This window comes from Lygodium microphyllum, chromosome 25, assembly GCF_053477565.2.
Source record: "Lygodium microphyllum isolate KBCC chromosome 25, Lygodium_microphyllum_v1.1.10, whole genome shotgun sequence".
NCBI classification, from domain to species: Eukaryota; Viridiplantae; Streptophyta; class Polypodiopsida; order Schizaeales; family Lygodiaceae; genus Lygodium; species Lygodium microphyllum.
In genome coordinates this window covers 85,980,434-86,008,039 of record NC_141159.1, presented here as the reverse complement: position 1 = coordinate 86,008,039, position 27,606 = coordinate 85,980,434, and the positions used below count along the sequence as shown (strand labels likewise).

Below are 27,606 nucleotides of genomic sequence, written 5' to 3'. Positions count from 1 at the left end.
CCTTCCTATAGACTTTGCCTCCTCCTTCTCTTACCACTGCATCCTCCTCCTTTAGCTTCCTTGTTTCCTGCCCTCTTCCAAATGCCTATGCCCCATTGAGAAGCATTTTTTGGAGGACCTAAATGGATCTAAGGATGAGACGATGACACATGGACTAGCCAGGAGAAGGAAGGAATGAGTAGGTTTTGTGCCTTTGGGCAGGCCGGATCTTGAAAGGCCTTAGCTGCTAGGGTGTTTTTGTTTACTAGGACAGTGTGCAAGGGGTTTTTCCCCATGAATTAGCCAGGTTTTACTTGGAACGGCGACAAGGGTTCTATTCTTGATGCAAAGACTAGGCTTGATTTAGAGGTTTGAGGCTTAATACTTTTGAGTTGGGGGACAGGTGTTCCATCATAGACTTGCCTTTGATAGCATGGAGGTGTGGCCTTTGATAGCATGGAGGTGTGGGACGTGTATTTGTGTGCTTTTGAGTCGGGCCGAGCCTAAAATGACATGCTGATTTAATCAGTTGAGGCATCATTTTTAAAGATTGTAAAAGCCTTTGATACCACATTAAAGTAGAAAATCTTTATTAAGGGCTTCAAATGGAAAAAGCCAAAGTGCCCTTATGCCCTATAAAAAAGTATCGATAGAGGGGGGGGGGGGGGGTAGGGCCTTGAGAAGGACTCTAGGAGGGAGAGGAGGAGGTGAATTGGACCATGAGCAACAGGAGGAGGAGAGACTTGTGAGAGAAGAGGTGGAGGGTGCAAGAGATATCCAAGAAGACAAGAGTGTGTGCTTGAGGTGTTGAAGCTGACGACAGAAGCCTGCTGCAATTGATGGTGCTGTGAATCAGCCTTGCATTCCCTAAATCCATGACATTGCACGTGAGTGTGAGATGGTGCATAGGTGTGGACATGAGTTGTGAGCATGAGGCTGCGGCTAGGTTATAGGGTTCACAAAAGAGGTGGTTTGGAGCATCATGGAGTCGAGAAGAGCCTATTAAAAGAGGAGGCACTATGAGAGCTAGATAGGAGTGGTGGGAGGAGCTGAGAGCACTTCATAGAGATGCACTATGAGAGCTAGATAGGAGTGGTGGGAGAAGCTGAGAGCGCTTCATAGAGATCTTGTCTCCATCCAATAGGGGACTTTGGGTCACCTTAGGAGATCACATGCTCCAGGTACAAAGCTTCTGCAAAGGTCAGCCCGTGCCAACATGGAGGACATGCTAATGGAATCTTGTTTCCCACCTTAGTGATGTGGTTTGGAAGGGGGACATTGTATACATGGAATCCTTCTAGATTCATTGGCCTAGTACCTTGGGGACGAGATTGGAACCTTAGGGACTAGTATGGGAGTGTGTAGATGTGCTTGTAGGAGGTGATGGGGCTAGCCACGACTTTTATTGAAGGGAGTTCTTTTAGGTTCATTGGCCCATTGGCCTAGGAAACTAGATCTACAACCTAAGGGACTGGTATGGGGGAGTATGGACTAGCCTTGAAGGAGGTAATGTGACTAGTTGCAAGTTCTTTGAAAGGCTCTTTTAGAAAAGATAGATTTTAGCACATGTCCCAACATTTATTTCCATGTTTGCAATTTGCATGGAGTAAAAACAATGCATGCGTACCTAAATTTATGAGCACATGCATAGCAAAAAACTGGTCCAATCCCTTCCAATCTAATGTCAACTCACAAACATAGGTGCTAACTTTTTCTCTAAAGAAGGGAGAATTCTTTCCTCTTGTATCAGCTTTTGTGATATTTTCAATAATGAAAAATCCTTCTTCTTTGTGCTTAGGTTTGACAATAGATGCCACTCATTTTGAGTCTAAGTTTAATGTTTCCATGCTGAATAAAGATTGGATAATATTTCTAAGCAGAGGTTCAGATTGTCTTTTTGACCTTTGCCCGAAGAACTTCCACCTAAGAGGCCAAGTTTAATGTTTCTATGCTGAATAAAGAGTGATAATATTTCTGAGAAGAGGTTCAAGATTGTCTTTTTGATCTTTGCCTAAGGAACTTCCACCTATGAGGCTAGAGGATCTTCCCCTTGATATGCCTAGAAGTGTGCCATTGAAGTGCTTAACAAGTTGTTATAGAAAAGGGCTGATTCTGCCAAGTTCATCGTTTTTTGCTTGTACTCTTGGTTCAGGAAAAGGATAGTCAATGGCACATGTATATTAATTACCATGCCTTGTATAAAAATACCATCAAGAATTGTTTCCCTACACCAACAATTGATGACATTCTTGATTTGTTAGAGAGAGTGCAATTTTCAGGTAGATAGACCTCAAGAGTGGGCGTCGTTAGGTATGCATAATGCCAGAAGATGTGCACAAGAAAGCATTCAGGACCAACTTTGGTCTTTAATAATACTTATGATTTCTTTGTTATGCTATTTGGACTTACAAATGCTCTAGCCACTTTCGAACTGATGATGGATAGAATCTCTCAGAAGCATAGGCTTTATCACATCACAAAAAAGCAAATAATCTAATTGTTGAAGAATATAACATTCCATAGGGCTCTTAAATTTAAAAATGAAGAGAATGAATATGAATTTTCACAAGTCCACAAGCTTGTCAAACCAGGTAAAATTGTTATATTATAAAGATTTACCAACTGAATAAAGCGAAGGAAAATCCACATCAAAACAAAAACGGGACACGAGCAAAGAGATGGTGTCAAAGAGATACAATGTCCCAACAAGACTAAGAAAGGAGAAAGCTAATTAAAGTTCTTTTACAAGTTGCTGAAGTGGTGGTGAACTTTGCTCCCAAAAGGAGGAAGGCTTCTCAAGTTGAAGTGGAGGCTGAGGTATGAAGAACTGCATGCATCTGAAAATAGTTGTATAGAGTTTTAATATGTCTTAAATGTTATCGCAAACAGAGTGGTTGAGGGGTGTTGATGGATGATAGCTTATTGCTAGTATTATTGCTTGGTTCGATTGCATTGCGAGATGTAGTCATGTGACATCCTGAAACCAGCCTTCCTTCTTGGATAGGGTGGTAAATAGCTTGATTTAACACGAATTACATCAAGCATAAAATTCCCATAAACTGAAAATGCCAATGTTACCACTTAATCTTGGACAATGGGCAAACGGTTGGCCCCAAAAATTGGCACCACTTGCGGTATTTCTTTAACTTGTATTGCTAAAGGTTGAAGTAGACTGAGCTCTAGCCTGATCTTCTTCAAATTTAAATACATCTTGCTGTCCATAGCAACCAGCAAGCCTTCAAACCAAATTTTCCCTTGGCTTGCTTGGGGATTGGCCTTCAATTTGCTTCTTCGATGACAAATTCTGTCTCAAATTTGATGTTGGCTGGCTAGTCTCTTGAAATTCTAATATTTCAGCTATTGAATTTTAAATACTAGGCCCTGAATTTTAAGTACTCTTCCTAGGGTGGCTGGTAAACACTATTTTTTGCTATGAATTAGGTTTTACAGCCACTCAGGGAAGCGTGCTAAAAATTTGAAGGCGTAGAGACTTGAATTTTAGTAATTGAAATCGAGGCAATTTTAGGAGATTCAAGTGGCCATTTAGCCAGCAAACATTTGGGGTTGAATTTGTTACTCAAGTAGCACAATTGAAGGCTAATCCCTAGCAAAGTAGGGGCAAATTGGTTTGAAGGCTTGCTAATCATTTATGGCAGCAAGAGGCAATCGGAGAGTGTAGGAAATTTAGGAAATCTCATTGTATTCCATCCAGATTACCATTCAAGGTAAAGAAATATTGCAAGGGGCACCAATTTTGGGGCCAATAGGCTATCCATTATCCAAGATAAAGTGGTAGCATTTGTATTTTCAGTTTATATGAATTTATGCTTAGTGTAATTAGTACTTAATCAGGTTAATGACCATCCTCTGTGAGGAGGAAGACTGGTTTCACATACCATTGATTTGCAGAACATTCTTATTGCAAATAATTACTCTAGGTATTCATTTACTTTGGGAAGACGGGGGAGATAGTAGGGCAACTTTTAGCATATGAAGTAAGATGCCTTTATTTGTACTCGGGATTCTTGCATCTTTTTCGATTTTGAGTCACGTATGGTTTGTGTTACAACCCATTGGACTTGCTGTTTACTCAGTCCTTGTATTAGATTTGCCATTTCTTTGACGTGCATTATAGCTCTACATAGAGCTTATTTTATATTTTTAGCCTGGAAAGGTTTTCCGAAGGAGTTTATTAAAAGATCTTTGTCTTCTTTGGGAAAAATAAAGCCTCTAGGTGGTACTACTTCAATGAGGAGGTTCCTTGAACCAGTATCATGTGATTCTTATCCCGTTCCATTTGCAATGAACTTGTGAATATGTAATATATAACCATGGATAGATAATGCATGTTTGTTCTTATACTTGTTGCCATAGCAATGTAACTAGTACAACAAACTTTGTGATTAGTGCTTTAAAGTGATAGCTTAAGGCATGTTGATTTTGCTATGAAATTATATTTGTCATGGTATTTTACCGGAATTTACTATGAAAATAAGATGGTTTTTATTTTATTGTGGATTTTTGTCCATTTGCCACATGATTTGTGACTTATCACACACATATGTTCATGTAATAAGTTATGGATCATGTGATTCAAACTTGAGCAAAACACCCATTTAGAAAGTTTATGGTAAGAAATTTCCTATCCCCATATTATTAAAGTCATTAGTATTCCAGCAACTAATGCTCTAGCCATTGACCATGTAAGATCCTAGAAGAGGTTACTAGCAAAATCTAACAATTTCTCATTACTTTATGTTCGAGATCGTTAGAAATGAATTGAGACTATAGTCCATCTATTATAGAAATATAACCATGATTTGATAGATTCTATCCTTAGATGTTTTAATGAAGATAGCTCTATTATGATTTTTGATTGAAAAGAGGAGACTAAAACACTAAAAGGAAACTAAGGAACACTTTAGTTTCAAGATTTATATTTAGATTGTGCATTCTTTCTCATTGGCAAATTTATAAATTTTAGTATGTGTTTGTTGAAATATTTTAAAGGAACTTTTCCAGTTACTTCCGTTGTAGATGACTTTCCTTTGTTAGAAGATGATACATAAATTTTACTTCTTGAAGTAATTCTTGACCATGATCCGACCATAACTAGAATTGAAAATCAGTATCATAAGTATCTAGTCACGCATAAAAATCATTATGTGGAAGAATCTCAATGGATTTAAAAATCAGTGCTAACTTGATCTATGATAATCTAATAAATGCCTACCATTCACATTCACATTAAACATCCCATGGGCATAGATTTACCGTATGAGACAATGTTTCATGTAAAATTCATGGAACCTTACTCCATAGGAAGGTACAAATTCGTTGCATGAGGCAGCACTAGCATGAGGTTGGTCATCCTTGTATTTTTTTTGGTGTTGATACTGGTCACATTGTGCCTGATAGATAGATGGAAGGATAGTAATGTGTTTTGTGTTGTGGTAAGTAGATTATTAGATGGAGTTTTACGGAATTATTATTTTTGGGATTTGCATTTTAATGTGTGGAATTGATACGCTTAACAATGTGGAAATATTATTGGAAATTGTATGCTACACAGCATGAAAATGTTATATTTTTGTAGGCGCTCATAACCGCAAGAACTTTGCATGTGCACATGTATAATATACTTACTGGATGTATTTATTAGGAGGGTTTAAATATTATATTTGATTGTATAGCTATTTAGAATAGTTTGTGTGATATTTATTTGCATAAAAGCAAGTCGTGCAAGAAAAGGAAAAGAAAAAATACAAAAAGGTGCATTTAATGTGTTTTGAGCACAAAAGCTTAATTCAATATTTTAAATATATGTATGGTGGAGGTACTCATCCATTCATGAGAGGAGATTGCACCCAATCTTGCGTCGTCTAAGTTTTGTGGACTTATCTTCTCTCTTGCAATTTGCTATCTTCATATTTTCTCTCAATTTTTGTCTACTGTATGATGAAGGCTAGCAACAAATTTTTTGCATTCCCAATTTAGGTATTGTTCAAGGGTGACTTTCCACACTTCTTTTCATTAGATGTTTAATGATAAACAGGTGCCACTTCTCACCTCAAATTTCCTTGGAATAGACAGTACATGCAGGCAGTTCTCAAGCAGCTTCGATACCAACTGCTGCAATCACACTAGAGGATGCAAAAATGTTTGCCAGGATGCAGGCTCGTGGACAAAATGTGGTGCTAGAGCTTTATATGGAGGTATTACTTGTCCTTTCTCGAACTGCGCAGGGGAGCAGTAAAGGTTGGATTTGACTTATTCCCCCCCTGTAATTTTGTAGGCACACACGCTACCAGATCAAAATTCTCGGTGAGACATCTTTCTTCAAGTGTGAATATTGACGTGCCAACAATTTTTAGAACTGAAATGTTGCGAGTTTGCTGGATGTTACCAGCAATCTGATTGTTGAAATTCCAGGTTATGAAAAACCAGAGGAAGTGGTTGTATTTGGTGGGCATATGGACAGTTGGGATATTGCTGATGGTGCCATGGATGATGGAGGTGGAGCATTTATATCTTGGGAGGTACTTTGTTTTCTTTTTCCCCTCTTTTTCAGCCTTATCTGGTTTGATAAAGAGAAGGGGTGAACTTGTTCCTAGATAAAGGTCTTGTTAACAATATGTCATTGTTCAGGTCTTTTGTCTGTGGTCAGAAGTCAATCCATCACTTCTTGAGTTCTTAGGAACAGAATTATCACTTTCCTGAAGATTCAATGAATGCCCTTCCAATGATACACAAAAATCATCTGCCAATCTATATCATTCGACCAAATGTTGTTATGACTAGTGGCTTCATTATGCTGCAGTTTATTTAGTCTGTGGTTGCCAAGTGCCACAGTTAAGCTGGAAATAGCAATCCACACACATGGCCAGATACTTCTGCACTTTGCAGACTTCTTTATTTCCAAGAAGAGAAAAATCTATTGGTAACACCTTGATCATAAATGGACCGATGCAAACCACAGTAAAATCCCTCTATTAGATGGCAAGGATAGACCAAAGAACAAAACAATATTGGAGCTAGCTGCTCTCCTCAGAAAGGCTAATACAAGGTTGTGCGCTAAGTGAATCTGATGGCCTATAATGCCGGACAAAGTGTGATCTATGTGCAAGAAAATGGGAAACCCCATGTTTCAAAAACTACATCTCTCCTCCTCATGGGCTTCAGAGTCACCGTGCACTCATTCATCTCCCATTGGGAGTGTGAATGATCAGATTGTGGTAGATTGCATCTTGCATTGTAAATATACTAAGCAGCTCTATAAGCAACGAGCTCCCATCTACAGTAGACTTCCAAGAGCCTTGTTTTGTCATAGCCACGCTTGTGTCTCATAGTTCCAGTCCTTGCATACTTTTATTCCGATTCTCTGGCTTGATATTGGGAGATGTCTTGATATTCAAGCATGCTAGAACAGCAAGTCATGACTCATCTTCTTTAAGAGTGAGTGGCATCTTAGAGTGATGGCCTAGAGCACAATCTAAAATCGGTACAGAAACAAAATGGTGCTCCTTGGTTGGCCACTCTGGAGTGATGCATGCCCATGCACGATCTTTTTTTTTTTTTGGGTGCCTTATAGAACAGTGCATTCACAGAGAGAAGGACCTGGTTCCAAGCTTGCAAAAGGCCCAGCACCCCTCCATCATCATATTTGAGCTGTGCCCCAGAAGCCTCTAAAATAGTGGATGATATCTAACCAAATGTTTCTGGTGCACCTTATTGGAGAGTCCTATGCTGCTCTATGTACACTTGGCTTTCAAGATGTGCCCGTAACTATGGTTCTATGATCTCCCATCTTTGGCTCCTTTGTCATATTTTTTGTGAAAAGTCTGCTATACTGATAAAGGTTACGTCTCTCAAAACATTGGTGACGATCCTCATAGCCTGATGCAAGTGCAGTGGCTTTAGCAGTGTTGCTAGGTTTCTTAGTGTGATTTCTCCTGCAGAGTTTAGGGCTGAATTCTATACTGAAATTGGAACTGATACTGAGACTTGAGGTGGACCTGGTGCATGTGGACAACACCCCTATGCATTCAGCCTATGGAGGATTTCAGATCAGATTCAATAGTTTGTTGGTTGGTGAGCTATTGCCTGCATGCAATAATCTTATATTCAATGGTCCTATGTGCTTGTTTATAGATTTACATTTGACCAAGGTGTATGACTCAAATATAGATATTAGAGAAAATCCCAAGAAGGTTGGTTTTCAGTTAGCGGAGAGTGGTTGTGAAATCTGTTTACAACAATAAGAAGAGAATTGGGAGTGGGAGTTCTTCAACCACCAGTCATAGTAATTCAGAAAAAGGTCTTTGCAACTGCTCGGTAACTGCAGATTAATAACAAAGTAATTGCCTGTGTTGCCTGTATTGCACCAAGTCAGATATGAAAGAAAGATTCATATCAGATACCTGCTCAAGTAAGGCGTACATATTCAAGCTCATACCTCAAAAAGGAAAAAGCATGACATCAGTTCGACATATGATGATGGGTGTCTTAATTTATAAGTGGGCTTGTTTGCAGATTGATTTTGTTTGTAATCTTGTAGGAAAGATTCCCAAAATACCTCTACTTTCTCTAAATACAGGTAGAAAACCCATAGCTCATGATTTCTGGAGGCAACTGCCACTATTCTTGGACTCAAGGTAGAACCTTAGCATAGAAAAGAATGGATGAGGCAAATAATCTTGAAGCAGTTTGACCAGTAAAAATACAGGGTTATATTAGTAATGATTGAAGCTTGATGTCTATTTAAGAAGTAACAAAAATGTAGGGGCAGTTTGGTGATCATACACTGATGGGACGAAATAGTTCATGGTTTCTGGAGACAAATGCGAACATCTCAAAAACAATCGTACTCTCTGCTCAAAATATTTTATTAAAAAATTTGGGTATAGTGGGGTACAGATATTTGTTTCTTTCTTGGCTCCTCTTCCAGTTTGATAAGCATTGTGACATGTTTGCCATTTGGTTTTGTTACAACTTTGTAGGCTATTCGTTTGATCAATTCGTTGGGGCTTAGACCAAAGAGGACAGTTCGTGCTGTTCTTTTTGTGAATGAAGAGATGGGACTAATGGGGGGCCAGCAGTATTATGACGACCATCTTGATGAATTGAACTTGTATGCCATTTCACTAAAATCTATTTCTTTTTCTTCTTATGTATTGGTTACTTGTTTATTGGGTTCAGAGGATGGGTTCATTCTTCTTTCGTTTGATGTGCCTAAACGAAAAAAATGTTATTTCTTCTGCAATTTTTGTTTTGCAGCCCAGAATGTATTGGTTAAGTTTTTATTTTATTTATTGATTGATTGATTTTTTTTTTGGGGGGGGGGGGGGATGGGTCTTCTTGTTCTTGACATTTTTCCACTGTGTGCCCCTGCTGGCTGGAGAAGTAGAAATCAAGAATTTTTAACTCTATAATTCTTGATTTTATACTCGCACTTATGCAAGATTGTGTATGTAAATGAGTAGGAATCTACTACTTTTCTTTATGCAGTGTGCTGAATCATGTGACTATTCGTGCGAAAGTGCTCTGTTGTCTCAGCAGTCTAGGGCAGCAATATCTGACAATTTGAGAGGAATTACCTCATAAGTTTGGTGGAAAGCATTGTTAGGAAGTACATTATAACATGAGATATTACTGATGTGCCCTCATTGATTCAAATGGACCTCATTGATGGCACTGCATCTGGATAATCCGTCTTTCCTTCCCCAAAAGATCATGCTACAAACTAAAAGCCCTCAAGGGTTACAATGACTCGTCTGTGGGGGTATTATAAATTAATGAAAGAGTAACTGCTGCCAAGCTTGTTGCTTGAATCAGTGTAACATCATATTTGGTGGAGGGAAAAGCCTAACAGTGGTCTGTAGAGCAACTAGATATGCTACAAAAGCCATAATGACTATAATCTCACCGTTCACACATGAAAAAGTCTGTTTGCTGGGAGCAACAGAAATGTAGTGTTGCCGAGTCTCCAATTTTGGAATTGTTGGGAAGATGTCCTCCTAGTGTTGGGGGTAAAGGCGCCTTTGCTTAGCCACCCGTGTATTACTACACTGATAGTACCCGCGCCTGTATACTACTGGCGGCAGGCGCCCATCACTGTCACTTCTTTATATATTCGGGGATGCTGTCATTGCTTGGAGTTGATTTTGGATTGATTTTACCACTTCATTTACTCTGTTTTGGTTGAGGTTTGCTGGCTGGAAATACAGGGCAGCACTCTATTTGATACTTCTATGGTCAGCTTTGTTGGACTTATGATGCCCGGTTATGCTGAAGTGATGTCTACATGTATGGGAATGCTATGTCTGTGTTATGGATTGGATTTGGAGCTAATTTTGGTATTGAAATAGCTTGGTTTGACAGTGTATTCACTACTGTATACAGAAAGGCTGAATCTCTTTTAATAGGGATTTTATGTGCCTATTGCTTCTGGCTATGATTTGGGTGTTCTATATGTACTCTTGATGTGTACTATTGATGCTAGTACATTGGTATATCATATGCCCATGATTTGAGGTGGCTTTGAGTTTTATTTGAGGAGATTGTATTGCTCCAGAACGCCTTTTGAGCTTTGATAGAGTTCCATCTTGGTTGGCATTTGATTGACATTGGTCTACAGTGGCATACTTTGTGATAGTCATTATGCCTATGGTCTATGCTTGACCCTTCGGTACATGCTTTGATGCATATGTTAGAAATGCATGCTTCTTATATTGTCTGTGTTTGATTGCCGCTTGGAGGTTTAGTTGGGTGTTCATTTGTATACTTTGGAGCTCTTGGATGCTTATTTGGATTGTTAGAGATTTGACATTGATTGTTACATGATGTACTGGATGTTATAGGTGATGCTTGGCCATCCCTTGCTCTGGATGCTCCATTGATGTATGGTCTTGGCTTCATAATGCCTTATGCATTCATATGCTATCTTTGAGCTTGGTTACTCGATTGACATCGATCTTTTTGCTAGTGGAAGCTTCATGCTATCTTTGGATATTGCAGAGCTTGTGGTTTATACAGTTGAGCTTCTTGAGTAGACGAGACTGGAATCTCTTACATGTCTATTCTCTTGATAGATACTTGTTTGCATTGGATGCTTTTGGGCTGATTTGATCCGTCTTCTCTTTGAGCATACATCGACCTTTGTAAGGTATTTGGGTGTTTAGCTCATGGTTCTTGGCTGCTACAGTGTTTCTTACATGCCCACTTCATGCAGGATCTGACCTGGTAGTCATACATGACTTTGGATCATTGTTAGCTCATTGTTTGCTCTCTTTTTCTCACTGCTGTGATTTATTACAGCAAGTTGTTTTATGCAGACTGTGATGTAGTTACTAAGCTTAATCATGCCATTTTGATGTACTTTTGGTACTATTTGGTGGACAACTCGTCATTTTAGCAGTTTCTCTTATTTTCAACTTGTTTTGGCAGTGGTTTTGGCCTGTTTACTGCTAATTACAGCAAGCCGTTTTCTGCATAGTTTGTCTCTGTTTGACTCATTATGTTTGGTCATCTCAAAGATACGGCTTTGTTTAACATTGCCAAGTTGATGGCACCTACTATGGCTATTGAAAGTCTTAAATATGACAGGTTTTGGTACAAAAATTATAGATTAAGCCACTAAGAAACAAAGGTATTAAACTCGAGAATATGAATGATGATGACTAAGTTGATTTAGATGCACTATGCAAGTTCACTATCATTTTATCACTCTCTAAAGAGGTCCATAATAATGTTGTTGAAGATGAAGATCAGAGTGCATGGAATCTATAGAAAAAGATTCAAGAACTTTATGCAAAGCAAAGTCCTACTTTATAGATGTATTGGCTTAAATAGTTGATGGATCTCCGGATGAAGGAGGGCCCAAGGGACCCCATTGTCTGCTCATTTTAGCCAGTTTCATTCTATCATGAAGAATCTACTTCAATAGGATATTGAGTTTTAGGATAATCTGTATCCTTTGTTTCTACTTGGTACTTTATCTGAATCTTGGGATGTATTTTGCACTGCGATCTGTACCAACAAACTTAATGGGATGAAATTGAACGATGTAGAGAGTGCTCTTTTGATGACTGAAGAAATTAACAGAAAAAACAATGATGCTTTCCACAGTTCATATGCTTTATCCGTTAGAGGTAGCAGAAGTGGCAAGAAAGATAATGCTTGTCATGGGAAGGATTCTCAGAAGTCCCGATCTAAGTCATGGGGACGTAGCAAGTCTTGTGGACGTAAGTCTAATCTTACATGTCATAATTATGGGAAAGTAGGACACATACGGTCGCAGTGCCATAAGATACGCAATGACAAGCGCAAAGAAAAGGGAAAAGAAAAGGTGCAGGAGAAATCCTTTGATTGCAGCATTATATCTACAAAGTCCAGCATAAAGATTGAGCAGATAAATGTCATGTAGCTTGAGGAGTCCGATGGTGACTACATCTTAGCAGCCTCTTCATGTAATGCCTCTCAGTTGACCAAGGCTCAGTCTATGCATGCACAGTGTTGGCTCTTGGATTCGGGTGTGTCTTTTCATGTGACTCCCTACCATGAGTAGTTTCATAACTATTGTAGTGTATTTGGTACTGTGCGCTTAGGTGATGATCAGTCTCTTGCTATTGTTGGCATTGGTGATGTCACTCTACAGTTTCCCTCTAGTAGCACTTTGATTCTGCATAATGTACGTCATGTATCCACACTGACCAAAAGCCTCATGTTTGCTAGATAGCTTGATGATGCAGGTTATCATATATGCTTTGGTGATTTTGCATGGAAGATAACTCGTGGCAGGCTTGTTCTTGCAAGAGGTGCCACGTTTGGTAGTCTCTATCCCTTGGTTGTATCTGATACTATTGACCATGTTTTGTCAGTAGGTTTTATCCCACATGTATCTCTTTGGTATGCTCGTCTTGGGCATATGTTGCTTAAGGGAATGAAAATGATTAGTGCTTTGCAGTATCTTCCGCCTTTTAACTACTTTCATTTTTAGTCACTTGATCATTGTTTATCTAGCAGGCAGACTAGGATTTCACATAAAAAGTTTGGTATTTCACGCATGGGTGAGCCTTTGGCTCTTGTGCATTGAGATGTATGCGAAACCATGCCTTGTCAATCATTAGGGGTGCGAAGTACTTTGTCACATTTATTGACGATTATTCACGTAAGGTTTGGACTTATCCCATAAAGAAAAAATCTGATGTCTTGGCTATGTTTCAGCGTTGGCTTACTCTTGCAGAGAATCAGTTTGGGTGCAGGCTAAAATACCTAAGGACTGATAACGGGGGTGAGTACGTCTCATGTGCCTTTGAGCAGTTTTGTGATGAGCGGGGTATTAAGCGATACTTGACTGCTTCTTATACCCCTCCCCAGAATGGTATGTCTGAGCGTATGAATAGGACTATCCAAGAGAGGGTTCGCAGTAGTATGCTTAGCCAAGCAGGCTTATCACAACATTTTTGGGTTGAGGTGTCTCTACTGCCGTGTATCTCATTAATAGGTCAGCTTGTAGTGGTATTGACTTCCAGGTTGTAGAGAAGGTTAGGACAGGAAAGCCTCCCTCATGTGCTCATTTGCGTGTCTTTGGATGTGAGGCCTTCTACCATGTGCCCAAGGACAAACTCAATAAGCTGGATCCTAAATACATTTTCCTTGGCTATGGAGATGCAGGTGAGATGGGATATCATCTTTGGGATCTGCAGGCATGGAAAGTGATCCACAACCATAATGTTGTGTTTCATGAGAAAAAAATGCATATGCAGCCAGAGAAAGTTGTTGAGATATGCAGGGTTATCTTTCACGAGAAGCCCCCTACTCGCACACAGCCAGCTAGACAGCTTGTACTAGTAGCCGATCCTCATGGCCAGGATGTTAGACATGATATTGGACAAGTGGCATAGTTTGCATTGAGGTGTTCAGACGTGGAGGACATCGCGGTTCAAGCTGGCCATTGCTGTCTACAACAGTCTGGCGCATGTTTTCAACCTATCACACAGCGTTCGGAGCTAGTGGCTGCTCTCTCGAGGTTGAGTTTCGGGTTCTACGGCTCATCTTGTCTCATGACTATCTTCAAAGCTCTCCTTTCAAGTGGTATTTTTAGATTAAAGGTTGGATCTTCTTCATCCCTTGGTCAGCATGGAGCCACCTTTTGAGATCGAGTACGGGCATATCTTAATGGTTCTCGGCACCACACAAAGTCCGACATTCCTGCTATGCATTGCATGATTTCATCATCTTTGTACTAGGTTGCTTGGGCAAGTGAACAATTTTCCCACAAGGGACATTGTCCATTTGGCACCTGCTGCATGAGCATTCTTCAGCATGTAGCATTGCATCTCCACCTCACTCTTCTCTTGTTTCCCTTTTTGGGCCTGAGAGGGGGTGTTGAGAAATCCTTTACCCTTCACTCACAGTTTGCGTTTTTTGCGTTTCTGCGTTTTGCATTTAGGGTTTTTAGCCCCAAAAAGGGTCGCCACCCTAGACTGATTGTGCCTATTTATAGGCCACTCTATTATTCATTCCTTACAATTGATTCATTTAGTCCATCACCTCTTCTCTCCAGCCTCTCCACTATCCTCACATCGCTTCAGGAGGACATTGTGGTTCGTGGTTCGTCCTTGTGCTACGGTACCCTTGTTTCCTTGTATCACATTCACTCCATGATTGAGAACTTCATCATTCTATTCATCAGAGTTTCTTCTCTCTTCTCTTCTCTTTTCCATGTTTGCCGAGTTCACTTCATGTTTCTCCCCGCAAACCCTACTGTCTTGTTGGTACGTCATCTTTTGACATCTTGTATATTCTCTTATTCATTTGCAACATTGATTCATTCACTTCAAAGTTACATTTCTTCTCTGTTTGTGTTTGCGTTTTCACATTTTGATTTTTGCGTTTTGTATTTGGCATTTTGCATTTTGTGTTTAGGGTTTGAGTTTTACATGTCATTGTCTGAGTCTTTGTGTTTTAGTTGTGGCTGTACTTTTTGTGTTTCCTCAGTGCAAACCCTAGCATATCTTGAGAGGAGTAGCTCTCTCCTCCTCTACCAATCTCGACAATGTTGGAATGAGGCTCCATTGGCTTCTGTTAGCCTTTTCCTCACTTGCATGGGTAAGTTTTGCTAAGTGGTAGCCCTCTAAATGCATTTTAAGCCAAGTAATTAAAATTTTAAAATTAATAAATTTGAAATTTAATTTACTTCTTTGTCCTTCGTTGAAAAATTAGCAATGCCCATCCACCATTGAATTAGTTAGGCTATTTTGACTCCCATTGGTCCTATGCATGAATTTATCCTCAAATGAGCATTAATTTATTAATCAATGCCTAGTTCCTAGTGCCACCATTGTCATTTATTGGTTGAATAAATGCCCTAGGCTAAAATTGATATCAAGCAACATGTAATACCTGTCCAATATAACTTATTATAAATTTTGCCTTTGACACCCACTGATATCTCATGGCCCTTGGCATACCATTGTGAAATAACTAACTTGCACATCACATGTGCACCTCACACTTGCATGTTTAATTAACAACTCAATTAAATGCTAAGCATCCCTGTGAGATTGATAGTGTGAGTGCCATAACAATTGTAAGAAACCCAATGTTTCATGCTCGTACAAGGTGCATTATCATTATGTCAAAGAGAGGTTTTATGCAGTGGAGATTGACTTGGTTTATGTCCCTACATAGGACAATTTGGTAGATGTATCTACTAAAGATCTTTTGAGAGAAAATTTTGAAGTCTTTGTAAGGCTTTAGGCTTATTATCATTGGGGGATTGATTTGCTATTCCTTGTATATGTTTACATTATCATTCTTTTTTTTTGGGGGGGGGGGGGGGATGTTAGATTTATCGTGTTTCTTCATTGTTCTGATGTGAGCGCTCCCTTATTCATGGGCACTTTTTACCTCCTAGATGGAGAAGGCTTTTTTTCCCATTTGAAGATCCACTTTGGATGTGGTACTTAACTACCTTAGAGATTGCACTTTCATTCTATTTTTACATTAGTGGATGTGACATTCGAGTACTCTTTTCTCTCTTGTTCGTTGTTCATTGTGTGTCTGTGTGCACATGCGTGCAATTGAGCATTGAGTAAACATAAATGTGTGTGTTGTGTCAGCTCCATGAAGCTGAAAGATAAAGATATAAATGGGCTAGGATTTTACATCCCTTGTAAATTTATGATGGTTTCATGTAACCATTGATTTTGGTAGATTGCCCTATATAGCCTATGTTATATTCGAATGGAGTGATTGTCATTGGTGGCCCATTTCATCTTTGCTAGACAAACTACTCAATGCCACAAACTTGCACTATGTGTATTGAGGACTTGGTTTTTTTAATAGCTTTTGACTCTAAAACTATTGCCATTTATACTTGTGGCTACTGATGTTCTCATAATGGAAATCTGTTGTTACACGGTTTGCCCAATAAACTTCTCGAAGTTTGTAAATGTGCCATACGACATAGTATGCTTGCAATTACAGTATTCTCTTATTTCCGAGACTTAATCATTTAAGAAAATAGGAAGAAGGAATACTTGAAGCTGAATATGAGAATCACAGTTATGGATATTTAAAAGAAATGGAGAATTGAGGATTGAAGATGGGAAAGCCCTTCTAAGCAATGTATATTTGCTCAACCGGAGTCCTTTAGAGATGAGCTTACTTACAATCAACCTGAGAGTGACGAGAAATATTCCTCACTCTAACAAGATCATGTAAAGAATGTACATGCACACATGTATCACATGTATATACTTACTATGCAATAAAACAACTAATTTATTTACAAACTAAGAGTAGGTTGAGAATGAAAATTAGCCCTTCTAGCAGTATATTGATATGGCTTTCTTATTGATCTTGAAGTGGAAGAAGAGCTTCAAAAAAAGGTGTTATAATGAATGTACAAGTTTGCTATCTTGCAAAACAACAATTAGAGAATAGGAAAATTGAGAGATTTAATGATGGAGGAGTGGAGAATGATGGTGAAGGTTGTTGGGGACTAACTTTGGGGCTATCTTCAATTGTTATACATGATTTTACAAGGAAAATTGATATGGAATGAGAGGAAATGACCTCTAAGAAAGGGAGACTTATTGTAAAGAGGAAGAGTAGGTTAGCACAAGACAAGTATCGAGCCACATATCATTAAGTGGGATAAGTGGCGGGACACTTGAATGCTTGTGTGATATGTTTCTTGACACTTGTTTGTTCTTCATAGCTTTCTTTTTTTGACTGAGAATTGTCAAGAATAGAAATAATCAAATTAGTAAGCACCGTTAGAACACAAACTTATTATTCTTAGAGTGTCATTTCTATTTTTCAAGTTTAGCTTTCTTAGGCCAATCAGAGGCTCCTAAAATTTAGGGACCCCCAATATGGGAATCATGTGAAATCTATTTCTGAGTACATTACAAAAACAAAGATGGAATCCTCATATGAGTTTTCTATACAAAGAATATGCATTCTAAACTTTCAGCCCACATATGCAAAGCATACAACCTTTTCATAATCATGTGATCTTGTTGATTGTAGCTGCCTATTCTAGCGGATCTAGTTCATAATTATTGCATTTATCCTTTGTGTGCGCAAGTTTGACCCTGATTTGCTTGAGTTTTCGTCACATGTACTCAATTTGGTCAAATGGGTGAAAGTATGTACTATCTTTCTTTTTAACATACTACGTGGGTCCATGGGTCCATTGTAGCTTGTAAGCATTTAGTGGCTAGTTCTAATGCACTTTTCTACATATCAATTGATTAGAAAGGGAACAAACTCAATAGATAAGTGATTTGTAAACTGATTGAAAAGAATACAATTTTTTTCTATTATATTGTGACAAATTTGTTCCCTATATTTATATTTTTCATTGTAAAGCATTCTAAAGATCGACTCATCTTGCAAACTAAAAGTCTTTGTTGAAAGATTTTTGACAAGGAAGAACCAAAAAGATGTGGAGCAAGAGAGGATATGGAGATGAAGTAATCACACCTCCCCACTCTACTCAATAGTGAAAAAAACCAGTGATTTGACTTGGAACATCCTAATCAAGATGTAACTTGGACCAAAAACTTGCAACACTCAACTTCATATTCACAACACAAGAACACCATAGTCAAAGGTGAGAAAGAAAGAAATAGAGTTGTATTAACACTTAGAGTAGGCTAAATTGTCTATGGGATAAAAATAGATACTTTTGAAATTGAGAAATTACATGTTTTCCAACTAGAGCAAAGAAAATGTAACCGAAAATGAATATCTAGCTAGGAAACAACAAATAGGTGATATAACAACTTATGGTGGGAAGAAGAGCATCAAAATCATCCCATGATGCCGTTTATGGATCCATCCAACATAAATAGGCTAAATCGTTGAGATTGGGCTGCTCGATGGCATGCTAGTATCATCTATATGCTTCGAAGATACCTCAAGTTGTAATATGGATTGATAGGCTCTAGGTAGCAGAATCTACATCTCTTTGTGGGTCTTGATCTATAGGTCTATTTGAGGAGTGCTTTGAAGTATCGTATCCCTAGTAAAGTCTATAAGAATATGTTGATGAAAGGTCCCTCTAGGATCCATTCTACACATCACACATCACACATAACACAATGCCATGTTCACAAATAAAAGTGACTGGTCTCCTAGCCATAGAGCCAATTAGATTGGTCTCCTAGACATGCCTCATCAAACTCACCTCCTAGCCATAAAGGCAATCGGGCTCACCCTCAAGCTTGGGAGCTAGCAGTACTGTAGGTCACAACCACATCCCAAGGGTTGGCATCCCATACCACCAGCCCACACTATCCAGGTGTATGGATGCATTGGCCAATGGGCCAAGAGTCCAAAGAGTTGTGATCACATAATAGGGCCTTGAGTCTTATAAATAGGACTCGATTGCCCTAACCCGGAAGTGTACTTAGTAGGTTCGCACTACATCACTTCATGACTAGTGTGACCAATGCTACTAGCGCCGATCCGAATGTCCAAGGATGTAACACTTCCCCCCTTATGAATGATTGTTGTCCTCAGCAATATCCTTACGGATGAAGTGAGAAAAATAGCTCTTCAATGAACGTATTGACTCCCAAGTAGCCTCCGTCTCAAGCAATTTTTCCACTTGATCAAATACTCAGGATAAATAGTCTGACGGGATTGTTTAGTCCTAATGTCAAAAACCAAATTGGATTCAAGTGGAATATATCAAGTAGTATTCTTGAGCTACAAGAATTCCTTAATCAGAACAATTGGTTCACCTTGCGTCAACCGTCTTTCAAACGAGTAATGTGGAACATAGGGTGAACTTGGGTTTACGAAGGTAAATCCGGCTCACAGGATGCACTACTTATCTTCTTGGTAATCTTGAAAGGACCGCAATACCTTCTAACACAATTTATAGCACTTGCCGGTATTCATCAAATTAGAGTTCTTTGGGATTTTAAGGTAAATCCACATGCCCTCCTAGAGCTCTCGAGGAGTACAATGTTACCAGTTGGTTAGCATAAAGCGTAGCACGATGGTGGGCTGTTTTAATGCTTTCCCTAGTAATTGTTAATATCTCGTGCATATCGTGTAGAAAATCAACTATGGAGTGCATTTTCATCCCCTTCAGCTCTGTGGCATTCGTTGGTTTGGACTCATAATTGTACATAAGCATGAATGGGCTATAGCTAGTAGCTGAATGCTTAGCATTGTTATAGGCAAACTCCATTTGAGGAAGATAATGCTCCCAATCATATTGCCTATGGGAGACATTTATGTAGTTTTTGAAAAACTATTTGGCGAAAATGGCCAATGAACTTAGGATCCTAGCCATTGACTATTTCATCAGGCAAACCGTGAAGTCTATAAAGATGCTTGACATAGAGACCAACCAACTTGTGGCTTTTCTGTAGGTATGAATCGAGCCATTTTCGTCAATTGGTTGACTAGAACCCACATGGCCTCATGACCTTGATTCAAATGGGGCAATTCTACTACAAAATCCATAGAACTAGTACTCTATTTTCTAATTTGAAATTTGTGAAGGATATAGTATCCCTACCTGTGTGTGTCATCCAACTTTATTAGTTGACACTATGGGCATTAACGCACACAAGACTCAACCATAGTCTTAATATGTGGCCAACAAAAGTAGTAAGTAACCAAGGCCAAAAGTCCAATGTATGCTAGGACTTTGATACCAATAAAATGTTCCTCTAGGATCCAACCTACACATAAGACATGATAAATGCTGTATTCATAAAGGGACTGGATATCAAACTTATCTCCCAACCATAGAAGCAATCAGGCTCACCTTCAAGCTTGAGAGCTAGCAGCAATGTGGGCCATGGCTACACCCAAGGGTTGGTGTCCTATACCACTAGCCTATACCATCTTGATATATAGATGCATCGACCAATAGGCCAAGAGTCCAAGAGTTGTGATCACACAATGATGTGTGCCTTGAATCTTATAAACAGGACTTGGCTACCTTACTCCCAAAGTGTTCTTAGTGTGTTCACACTAAGTCACTCCATGACCATTGTGACCAATGCTACTAGCATCCATCCGGATGTCCAAGGATATAATAGTTGCTTAACATCCCTAAGGTGTCTCCCTTGGGATTGAATGAGGTGCTTGTATGTTTGCATAACTCGAATATGAATTGTGCAATGCAATATTGATTTGGAAAATCCACTTTAGATTGTGGTCAAATTCGTCTCAAACCGCTCAGTGGAAGTATCCTTTGATCTCATCATACACTTGGTATGTGTAAAGCATTCTAAAGACCGAACTTCATTGTTTTGAAAGAGAAAGAGAGAAAAAGAGAAAGAAAGATATATTAACATCTACATAAGGCCAATGTGGCCTATGAGACAAAATCCAGAGTACATCCATGTCTAATGTTATCTCATCAGTTAGGTAAAGATAACATTACAAATAAGTGGGTGGCCTACGAAACAATACTGCAAATAACTATACGATGGGGCTATACTAGGGTTGAACCATGTGTAGTGTTGTTCCATCAATAGAAAAGAAAAGGAAAGGAAAGGAGAACCAGATCTGATAGAACCATGTACAAAAGTGTGGTGGAGACTATGGGTTGTAGCTGATCTCAAGATCTGCACATGATCTTAGCTATGATGCGGTCCCTAGCTGCTTCACTCATATGCATGGTGGTGAGTCTTCGGTGTCTTGTGATAATGACTCTAATCCGACTATGGTGTGGCCTCCTCGGACGTGGTCCTGGTAGACGGGGTCGTCGTGCTCGATGGAAGGGAAATGGCTCTATCCAATGTGACTCCACAGCGTGGCCTGTAAGGTGTCTGGCGGGGTGGCTCTGTCTTTGCTAGGCTGGTAGTGTCAGTAGGGTCGGCTCGTAGAAGAAGTCTGTCACTGCTCTTTGTGTGTCCCTCTGGGTGAGCTGGCCTCCTGTCTCGCAGTAGTGCAGCTTGGTGCCTCTTGAGCTCCAGGAGGAAAAGACCTAGGCATCTTTGGTCCTTGTACTCCATGACGCGACGAATGGGTCCAAATCCATCACGGAAGAGGCAGTGGCACCGTCCTTGTATGTCATAGTATACTGTGCATTTGCATATGTAGTGCTCTTCCGTCTTAGGCTCTTGACCACAAAGCTGGCAAGTCCTATCCTCTGCTAGGGTATTTGTCCATCTGCCTATCTCCATCTAAAGCCTATGTGAGGAGGTGCAAATCTGTGAGATAGCAACCTGTACACTATGGGAGAGAGAGGTGTCTATATATGTTGGCCGAATAGTGAAACCATCATTAGAGAGACAAGAAATGACTCCTGTAGAACTCCGTCCTCGATCCTAGAGGGAGTGGTGGATGGATCCATGTCCTTGCTGTTTCAATCCTCAAGATATCAGCTCTGATCACCTGGTTCAACTCTGATCGGCTGAGAGAAAGTGTAGGGCAGTCAAGGCTATAATCGAGAGGTGGAAGATGGTCAATATCCAAACCATGTAGGTTCATCCAAGTAGCTATTTGTGAAAACCAATAGTGCTTCTCGCCTCGTGCTGCTAGTTGTCTAGATGAGGTTAGTGCCAATCTAGAGTATCTATGGCGTGGAAGTTCCCATAGTATGTGCCAAAAGGCCATTGCCCTTGAAGAGTGCCTCCGTAACTATAGGTGTTTCCTCTAGCTCTGCTTTGACAATGGGATGTGGGGTGGAGGGCTTACTCCTAATCATGCGTGCTATCATCATGATCAATGGCCTTTCCATGCTATCTCAACCATCATAATAATCCCTCTCTACTCCATTTTGATCAGTGAGTGGGCTAAGACGCTTGTGGTACAAGCTGCAATCCCATACCTCTACTCCATATAGTGATGTAGGTGTGACTAGGGTGTTAAACAACCAGAGTTTGGTTCGGGGCTCTTGGAACTGTATGTGAGCACATTGACTCTCGAGTGTCCCTAGTGTTGCATATCCACGTGCTAGACGTGCCTCTGATGCCCCTCTCAATGAAAAACTACATTGATGGACTTGCCTCTGATGCCCCTAGAGAGAGAGAGAGAGAGAGGGAGAGAGAGAGTATATTAACGTCTCTAAAAGGCTAATGTGGCCTATGAGACTAAAGCAATACATACAATGATGGTGTGTTTCTCATTTGGAACGAGAAAAGATGAAAAACATGTCTATAAGACTGAAAAAATGAAATGGTGTCCTATAAAAGGGAAACATGTCAATGATCTAAAAGTGAAAGTAGAAAAAGGAAGACTCTCCATCAATGAGATGTTTGTCCTCTAAGGAGGTGTATCTCTGCATGGTTGAGGCGTCTCGGCATCTGTCTCTTGTGGCGCTCAATGATGGCTTTAATTTGTCTGTGGTATGGATGTCTAGGCCTTCATCCGGGTGGACGTGGGTGCCTAGACCGGCTAAGTGCCACTTCTCTATCCAAAGGGACACCTACAGAAGATGAGGTCCAATGATGATGTACTCCTGTAGGTTGTGTGGCAGTAGTAGTGGTATCTACCATACTTTGTCGTGTATCAGTGAAAAAGTCAGTGACTGCTCTCTGTCTATGTGAGCCGAGCTGTGGGGGCCTCCTACTCCGTAGGATTGTTGCTCTGCGCCTCTCGAGCTCCAAAAGGAAGAATCCCAAGCATCTCTGATCCTCAAATTGCATGATCCGTCTCAGGGGTTCAAAACCCTCTCGAAACAGACAGTGGTATCTATCTCGTATATCATAATATACAGTGCATTGGCAGATGTAGTGTTCCTCTGTCTCTGGCTCTTTGTCGCATAGTGGGCATATGCGTTCCTCTATCTGTATACCCTCCCATCTGCCTGTCTCAATCCTCAGGTGGTGGGATGAGGTGCAGATCTGGCCAATAACTGTGCGTAGTCCATGAGGCAGCTGTGTGTCCATGTAATTGGGTCGGGTGATGAAACCATCCTCAGATACCTGAAGGAAGTGGTGATCCGGGTTTTTTACAACCCGGATTACTACCACAAAATTTTGGCCAAAGCCCCTATCAAGAGCCTACCATATCACTCTGGGTTTACTCTTCAAGCACTAGGTATGCTACATTGCTTCTCGATTACGATAACTCTAGCAAATGGGAGGAACAAGTTCTTAGAAGGCATGTCAATGTAAAGGGTCAAAGGGATGGTTATCTTAGTGAAGATGAAAATGGATTACACCTAGGAGTTGAGTGAATGCATGGATTTTTCAAAGGACTAGCCTCCAACTACACATGGGCCCCGTCTGCATCACTAAGATTTGGAATCTATCACCATCATTAGAGGACACCTCACCCTTGCACACAAGTCAATATCCACATCATGGTGTCATTTGGATCTTGCACGAAAGCTTACAAGCATGGACCCCTTTTGTCACATGCTTATATGTATTTATATACATATGGGATACTAAAGTCAAAGCAGCTTTTGGAAGCCTTTTTTATAATCTCAATAACTCCCAAGAAAAAGCTAATTTCAAGAAAATTCCCGCGTGTCCGATCGGTTTCAACCTGGTCTACGAAGTTGCAGAAGAAACTTTTTTCAAATTCCTCACGGATTTGAAGTTACGAAGGCGCAGACTGCTGGCTACATGCAATTTTCTTCTCTCTTTCACCACACCAACTTTCCACTCTATCCTTCTTGTAAATATATTATAATAATGTGCTTTGGCCACCCACCTCTTGTAATCTAGCTCCATTTATCTATTTTGTCTACCACCACCCTTGGCTTCTTGCATGATGACCAAGGTGGGGACTTGTCCCATCCACTATGCTCCATATTTTCAAAGATGCCATACATCATCTAGGATTATGTTAATCAAGAAGATTAGCTTAATCTAATCCCTCATGGAGGCTATATAAAGAGCCCATGGAGGGAGGGGAGGAGGAGAATGACAAGTCCATGAGAGCACTCTACAATATCCTCATCTCTTTGAGAAAAGAGGGAGGAGGGACAATGACAAGTCCATGAGAGCATTCTAGAATACCCTCATCTCTTTGAGGGAAGCTATGAGTGAGTTTTTTTATTATGTAGCATAAGGCAAGCTTCCTCTACCTCTTCTCCTCTTGTCTCCCTCTCCTCTCATCTCTCTCTCTTATATTCCAATATGGTGTCTAGTACATGTATTCTCTCTTGTAAATTTGTGTCTTGGTTCTCTTGATTCTCTTTTAGAAAAGAGGGAGGAGGGAGAATGACAAGTCCATGAGAGCACTCTACAATATCCTCATCTCTTTGAGGTAAGCTATGAGTAAGTTCTTTTATTATGTAGCATAATGGCAAGCTTCTTCTACCTCTTCTCCTATTATCTCCCTCTCTTCTCATCTTCTCATTCCATGTAGCATAATGGCAAGCTTCTTCTACCTCTTCTCCTCTTGTCTCCCTCTCTTCTCATCTCTCTCTCTTATATTCCAATATGGTGTCTAGCACATATATTCTCTCTTGTAAATTTGTGTCTTGGTTCTCTTGATTCTCTTTGAGAAAAGGGATGTCCTAGCCCATCCTCCCTTTGGCTAGGTGGTGCCCCTCTTTAGTTCTCTTAGTGAGGATTGGAGGTTGGATGGGTAAGAGGCAATCCGTTCATCATTTCAGCCCTCAGTGGGTCTGGTAGTGTGCCATCCTCGTGCCATGGGGGGAGGGGGGTCGGATCCAGGTCTTCTCCGTATCTAACTTCAGTATGTCTGCTCTGATCACATGGTTTAGCTTTGATTGGCTTAGGTCAAGTGTAGGGCAATCCAGACTATAGTCAAAGGGGGGTAGTCTGTCAAACTGCAGCCCATGTAGACTCATCCATGTACTCATCTGAGCATACCAACAATGTCTGTCACCATCTGCTGCTAGTTGTCTAGAAGAGGCCAGGGCTAGCGGTGGGTATCTATCTTGGGGGAGCTCCCATAGTCTATGTATGAAAGTCACTGCCTGGACCAAGGCCTCAGCCACCATGGGTGATGCTCCCAACTCAGCTCTGATAATCTCATGTGGGGTCGAGCTCTTCGCTCGTATCATACGTGAGATCATCATGACCAGTGGTCTTTCCATATGCTCCCCAACCGTCATAGTATTCCTTCTCTGGTCCATCCTAGTCTTCCAAAGGCTGTCTCCTCGTGTGAAAGAGACTCGGACCCCAAATAGCTGCCCCATATAGGAGTGTGGGTGTAACCAGGGTGTCAAAAAGCCACAATTTGGTGCGCGGCTCATGAAATTGTATGTGAGCACATTGCCTCTCCAATGCACCTAAGGCTGCATATGCTTTTGCCAAACAAGCCTCTGATGTCTCTCTCCAAGAGAACTGTGGTCCCTTCAATGTGACCCCCAAATAGACATACTGCCTAACCATCTCCATTGGCTCTCCATCAAAGTAAACTGGTGCTCAGCTCATGTCACCCAAGCAGCGGAAGTGTTAAATACCATAACTTTAGTTTTCCCAAGGTTCACCTTAAGATCTTTATCTTTGCAAAAAGTTGATAATGGATCCAAGTGTCTATTTAGTCCCTCAGGTGAGTCAGATAGAAGTACAATATCATCGGCATAAAGCAGTAATGGTATCAGCACTCCAGCTAGGCTACTCCGGCTCCACCAGTTCTGTCCACATATTCTGAATTTCATCTATGTACAACCCAAATAGTGTTGGTGAAAGTGGACAGCCTTGTTTCAACCCAATGGTGCTATTGACTGTATCTGAGATGCCCCCAGGTGTTCGTACTCTGCCCGTCAAGGCATAGATACTCCACTGTATCTCTACAGGCACATCAATGTTTTGCATTCTTCTCATGAGTCTAGCACGTGGCACTGTGTCAAAGGCCTTGCGAAAGTCCACAAAACACCAGTAGATCTTTTTCTTGAATGCCTTGCCTTCTTCGATGATTGCCCTCAATGTAAAGATATGGTCTAGAGTTGTATATCCCCTCCTGAAGCCAGCCTGGCCTTTTGATCTCAGGCCATGCATCTCGGCCCATTCACTCAATGCTTGTTCCACGATAGAGCCATATATTTTGGCCAGCATGTGTCCAATCATGATAGTTCGATAGTTACTAGGTAGCGCGGGTCTCCACTCTTAAAGAGCGGCACGATAATATGGTTTGACCAACAGGTTGGAAATCCCTCAAAAACTGCCCTATTAAAGATGTGGGCCAGCGTTGGTGCCAAGATATCACAAGCATGCGCGAAGTGTTCAGCTACTAAACCATCATGATCTTGGGCTTTTCCATTTTTCAGTTTCCATATGGCATTCCTCACTTTTTTTTCTGTGAAAAATCTGCAATTTTCTGGTCTTGAGGTTGAGGGGAGTGGCATAGGCTCTTGGCTAGGAATATCATAGAGTGTGCAAGCATATCCATGCCAATCATCCGGTCTAGTAATTTGTAAGGGTGGCTGGTTCTCATGCATCTTTTTCCATGTTTTTTTGCTGTCCTGTCCCAAGAACATGGAATACATTTCTGTTTTTAGACTGCTCAGGTATTCCCGCTTCTTTTTGCGTACCAATCGTCTGAAGAGTGTTCGAGCATGCTTATGTGTACATATGCCAAGTGCCAACTCTCGTTGAAAACGTGCTCGTGTCTCTCTGCACTTATCATCATGCCAGCCATTCTGTGGGGCATTACCTTGTGGACGTTTATTTGACGGTGTAGTATGTGGGAAAGCGTAGGCTGCTGAAGTGTGTATTATCTCGGTCAACTGTCCTGTAAACTCATCTAGAGAGGCCTGTGTGTCTAGCTCCCTCAATGCATCTCGCACAATAGTGCTGTATATGTGTGAGGTCGCTTCCACAAAATCATAGCGTGGTAATTTTGGTATGTGTGGCTGTGCTTCGTGTATATGTCCATATTGCATTGTGAAAGCTAGAATAGCATGTTCTGCTGCTAATCCAATTGGTCTGTCCAAGATTTTAAAGCTTTTTATGTCAGGTAGCAAGTTGGGTGATTCAATCAAATAGTCCACTGTGCTTGACCCTTTCTTGTTATTCCAACTTGTGAAACCATTAGATCTTGGCCACTGTGGCAGCCCGTTAAGGATGGCCAAACCATATGCACTTCCCAATGCCAGTAGGTGTGTTCCATATTCTGTTATCTCTCTATCTTAGGCTGATCTAACTAATCCCACTTCATCTAATGCAATATCTCTGAACATCTCTCATCACTAGTGTCAAAGAGAGCAGATTG

The 27,606-nt window shown here is 40.5% G+C and overlaps 1 protein-coding gene across 2 annotated transcripts in view; it reads left to right on the top strand.

The window, feature by feature from the left end:
• Positions 1 to 27,606, top strand: part of LOC148014452 (uncharacterized) — a 111,701-nt gene that overhangs the window by 45,401 nt on the left and 38,694 nt on the right. The window contains exons 6-9 of one of the 2 annotated variants that reach the window (XM_087667141.1): positions 6,069 to 6,194; positions 6,275 to 6,303; positions 6,389 to 6,518; positions 8,979 to 9,109. In XM_087667141.1, coding sequence (XP_087523267.1) covers positions 6,069 to 6,194; positions 6,275 to 6,303; positions 6,389 to 6,518; positions 8,979 to 9,109 — 416 coding nt within the window. Of the gene's footprint in view, positions 1 to 6,034; positions 6,195 to 6,274; positions 6,304 to 6,388; positions 6,519 to 8,978; positions 9,110 to 27,606 lie in introns of both variants that reach the window. The other variant, XM_087667142.1, reaches the window with a different exon arrangement.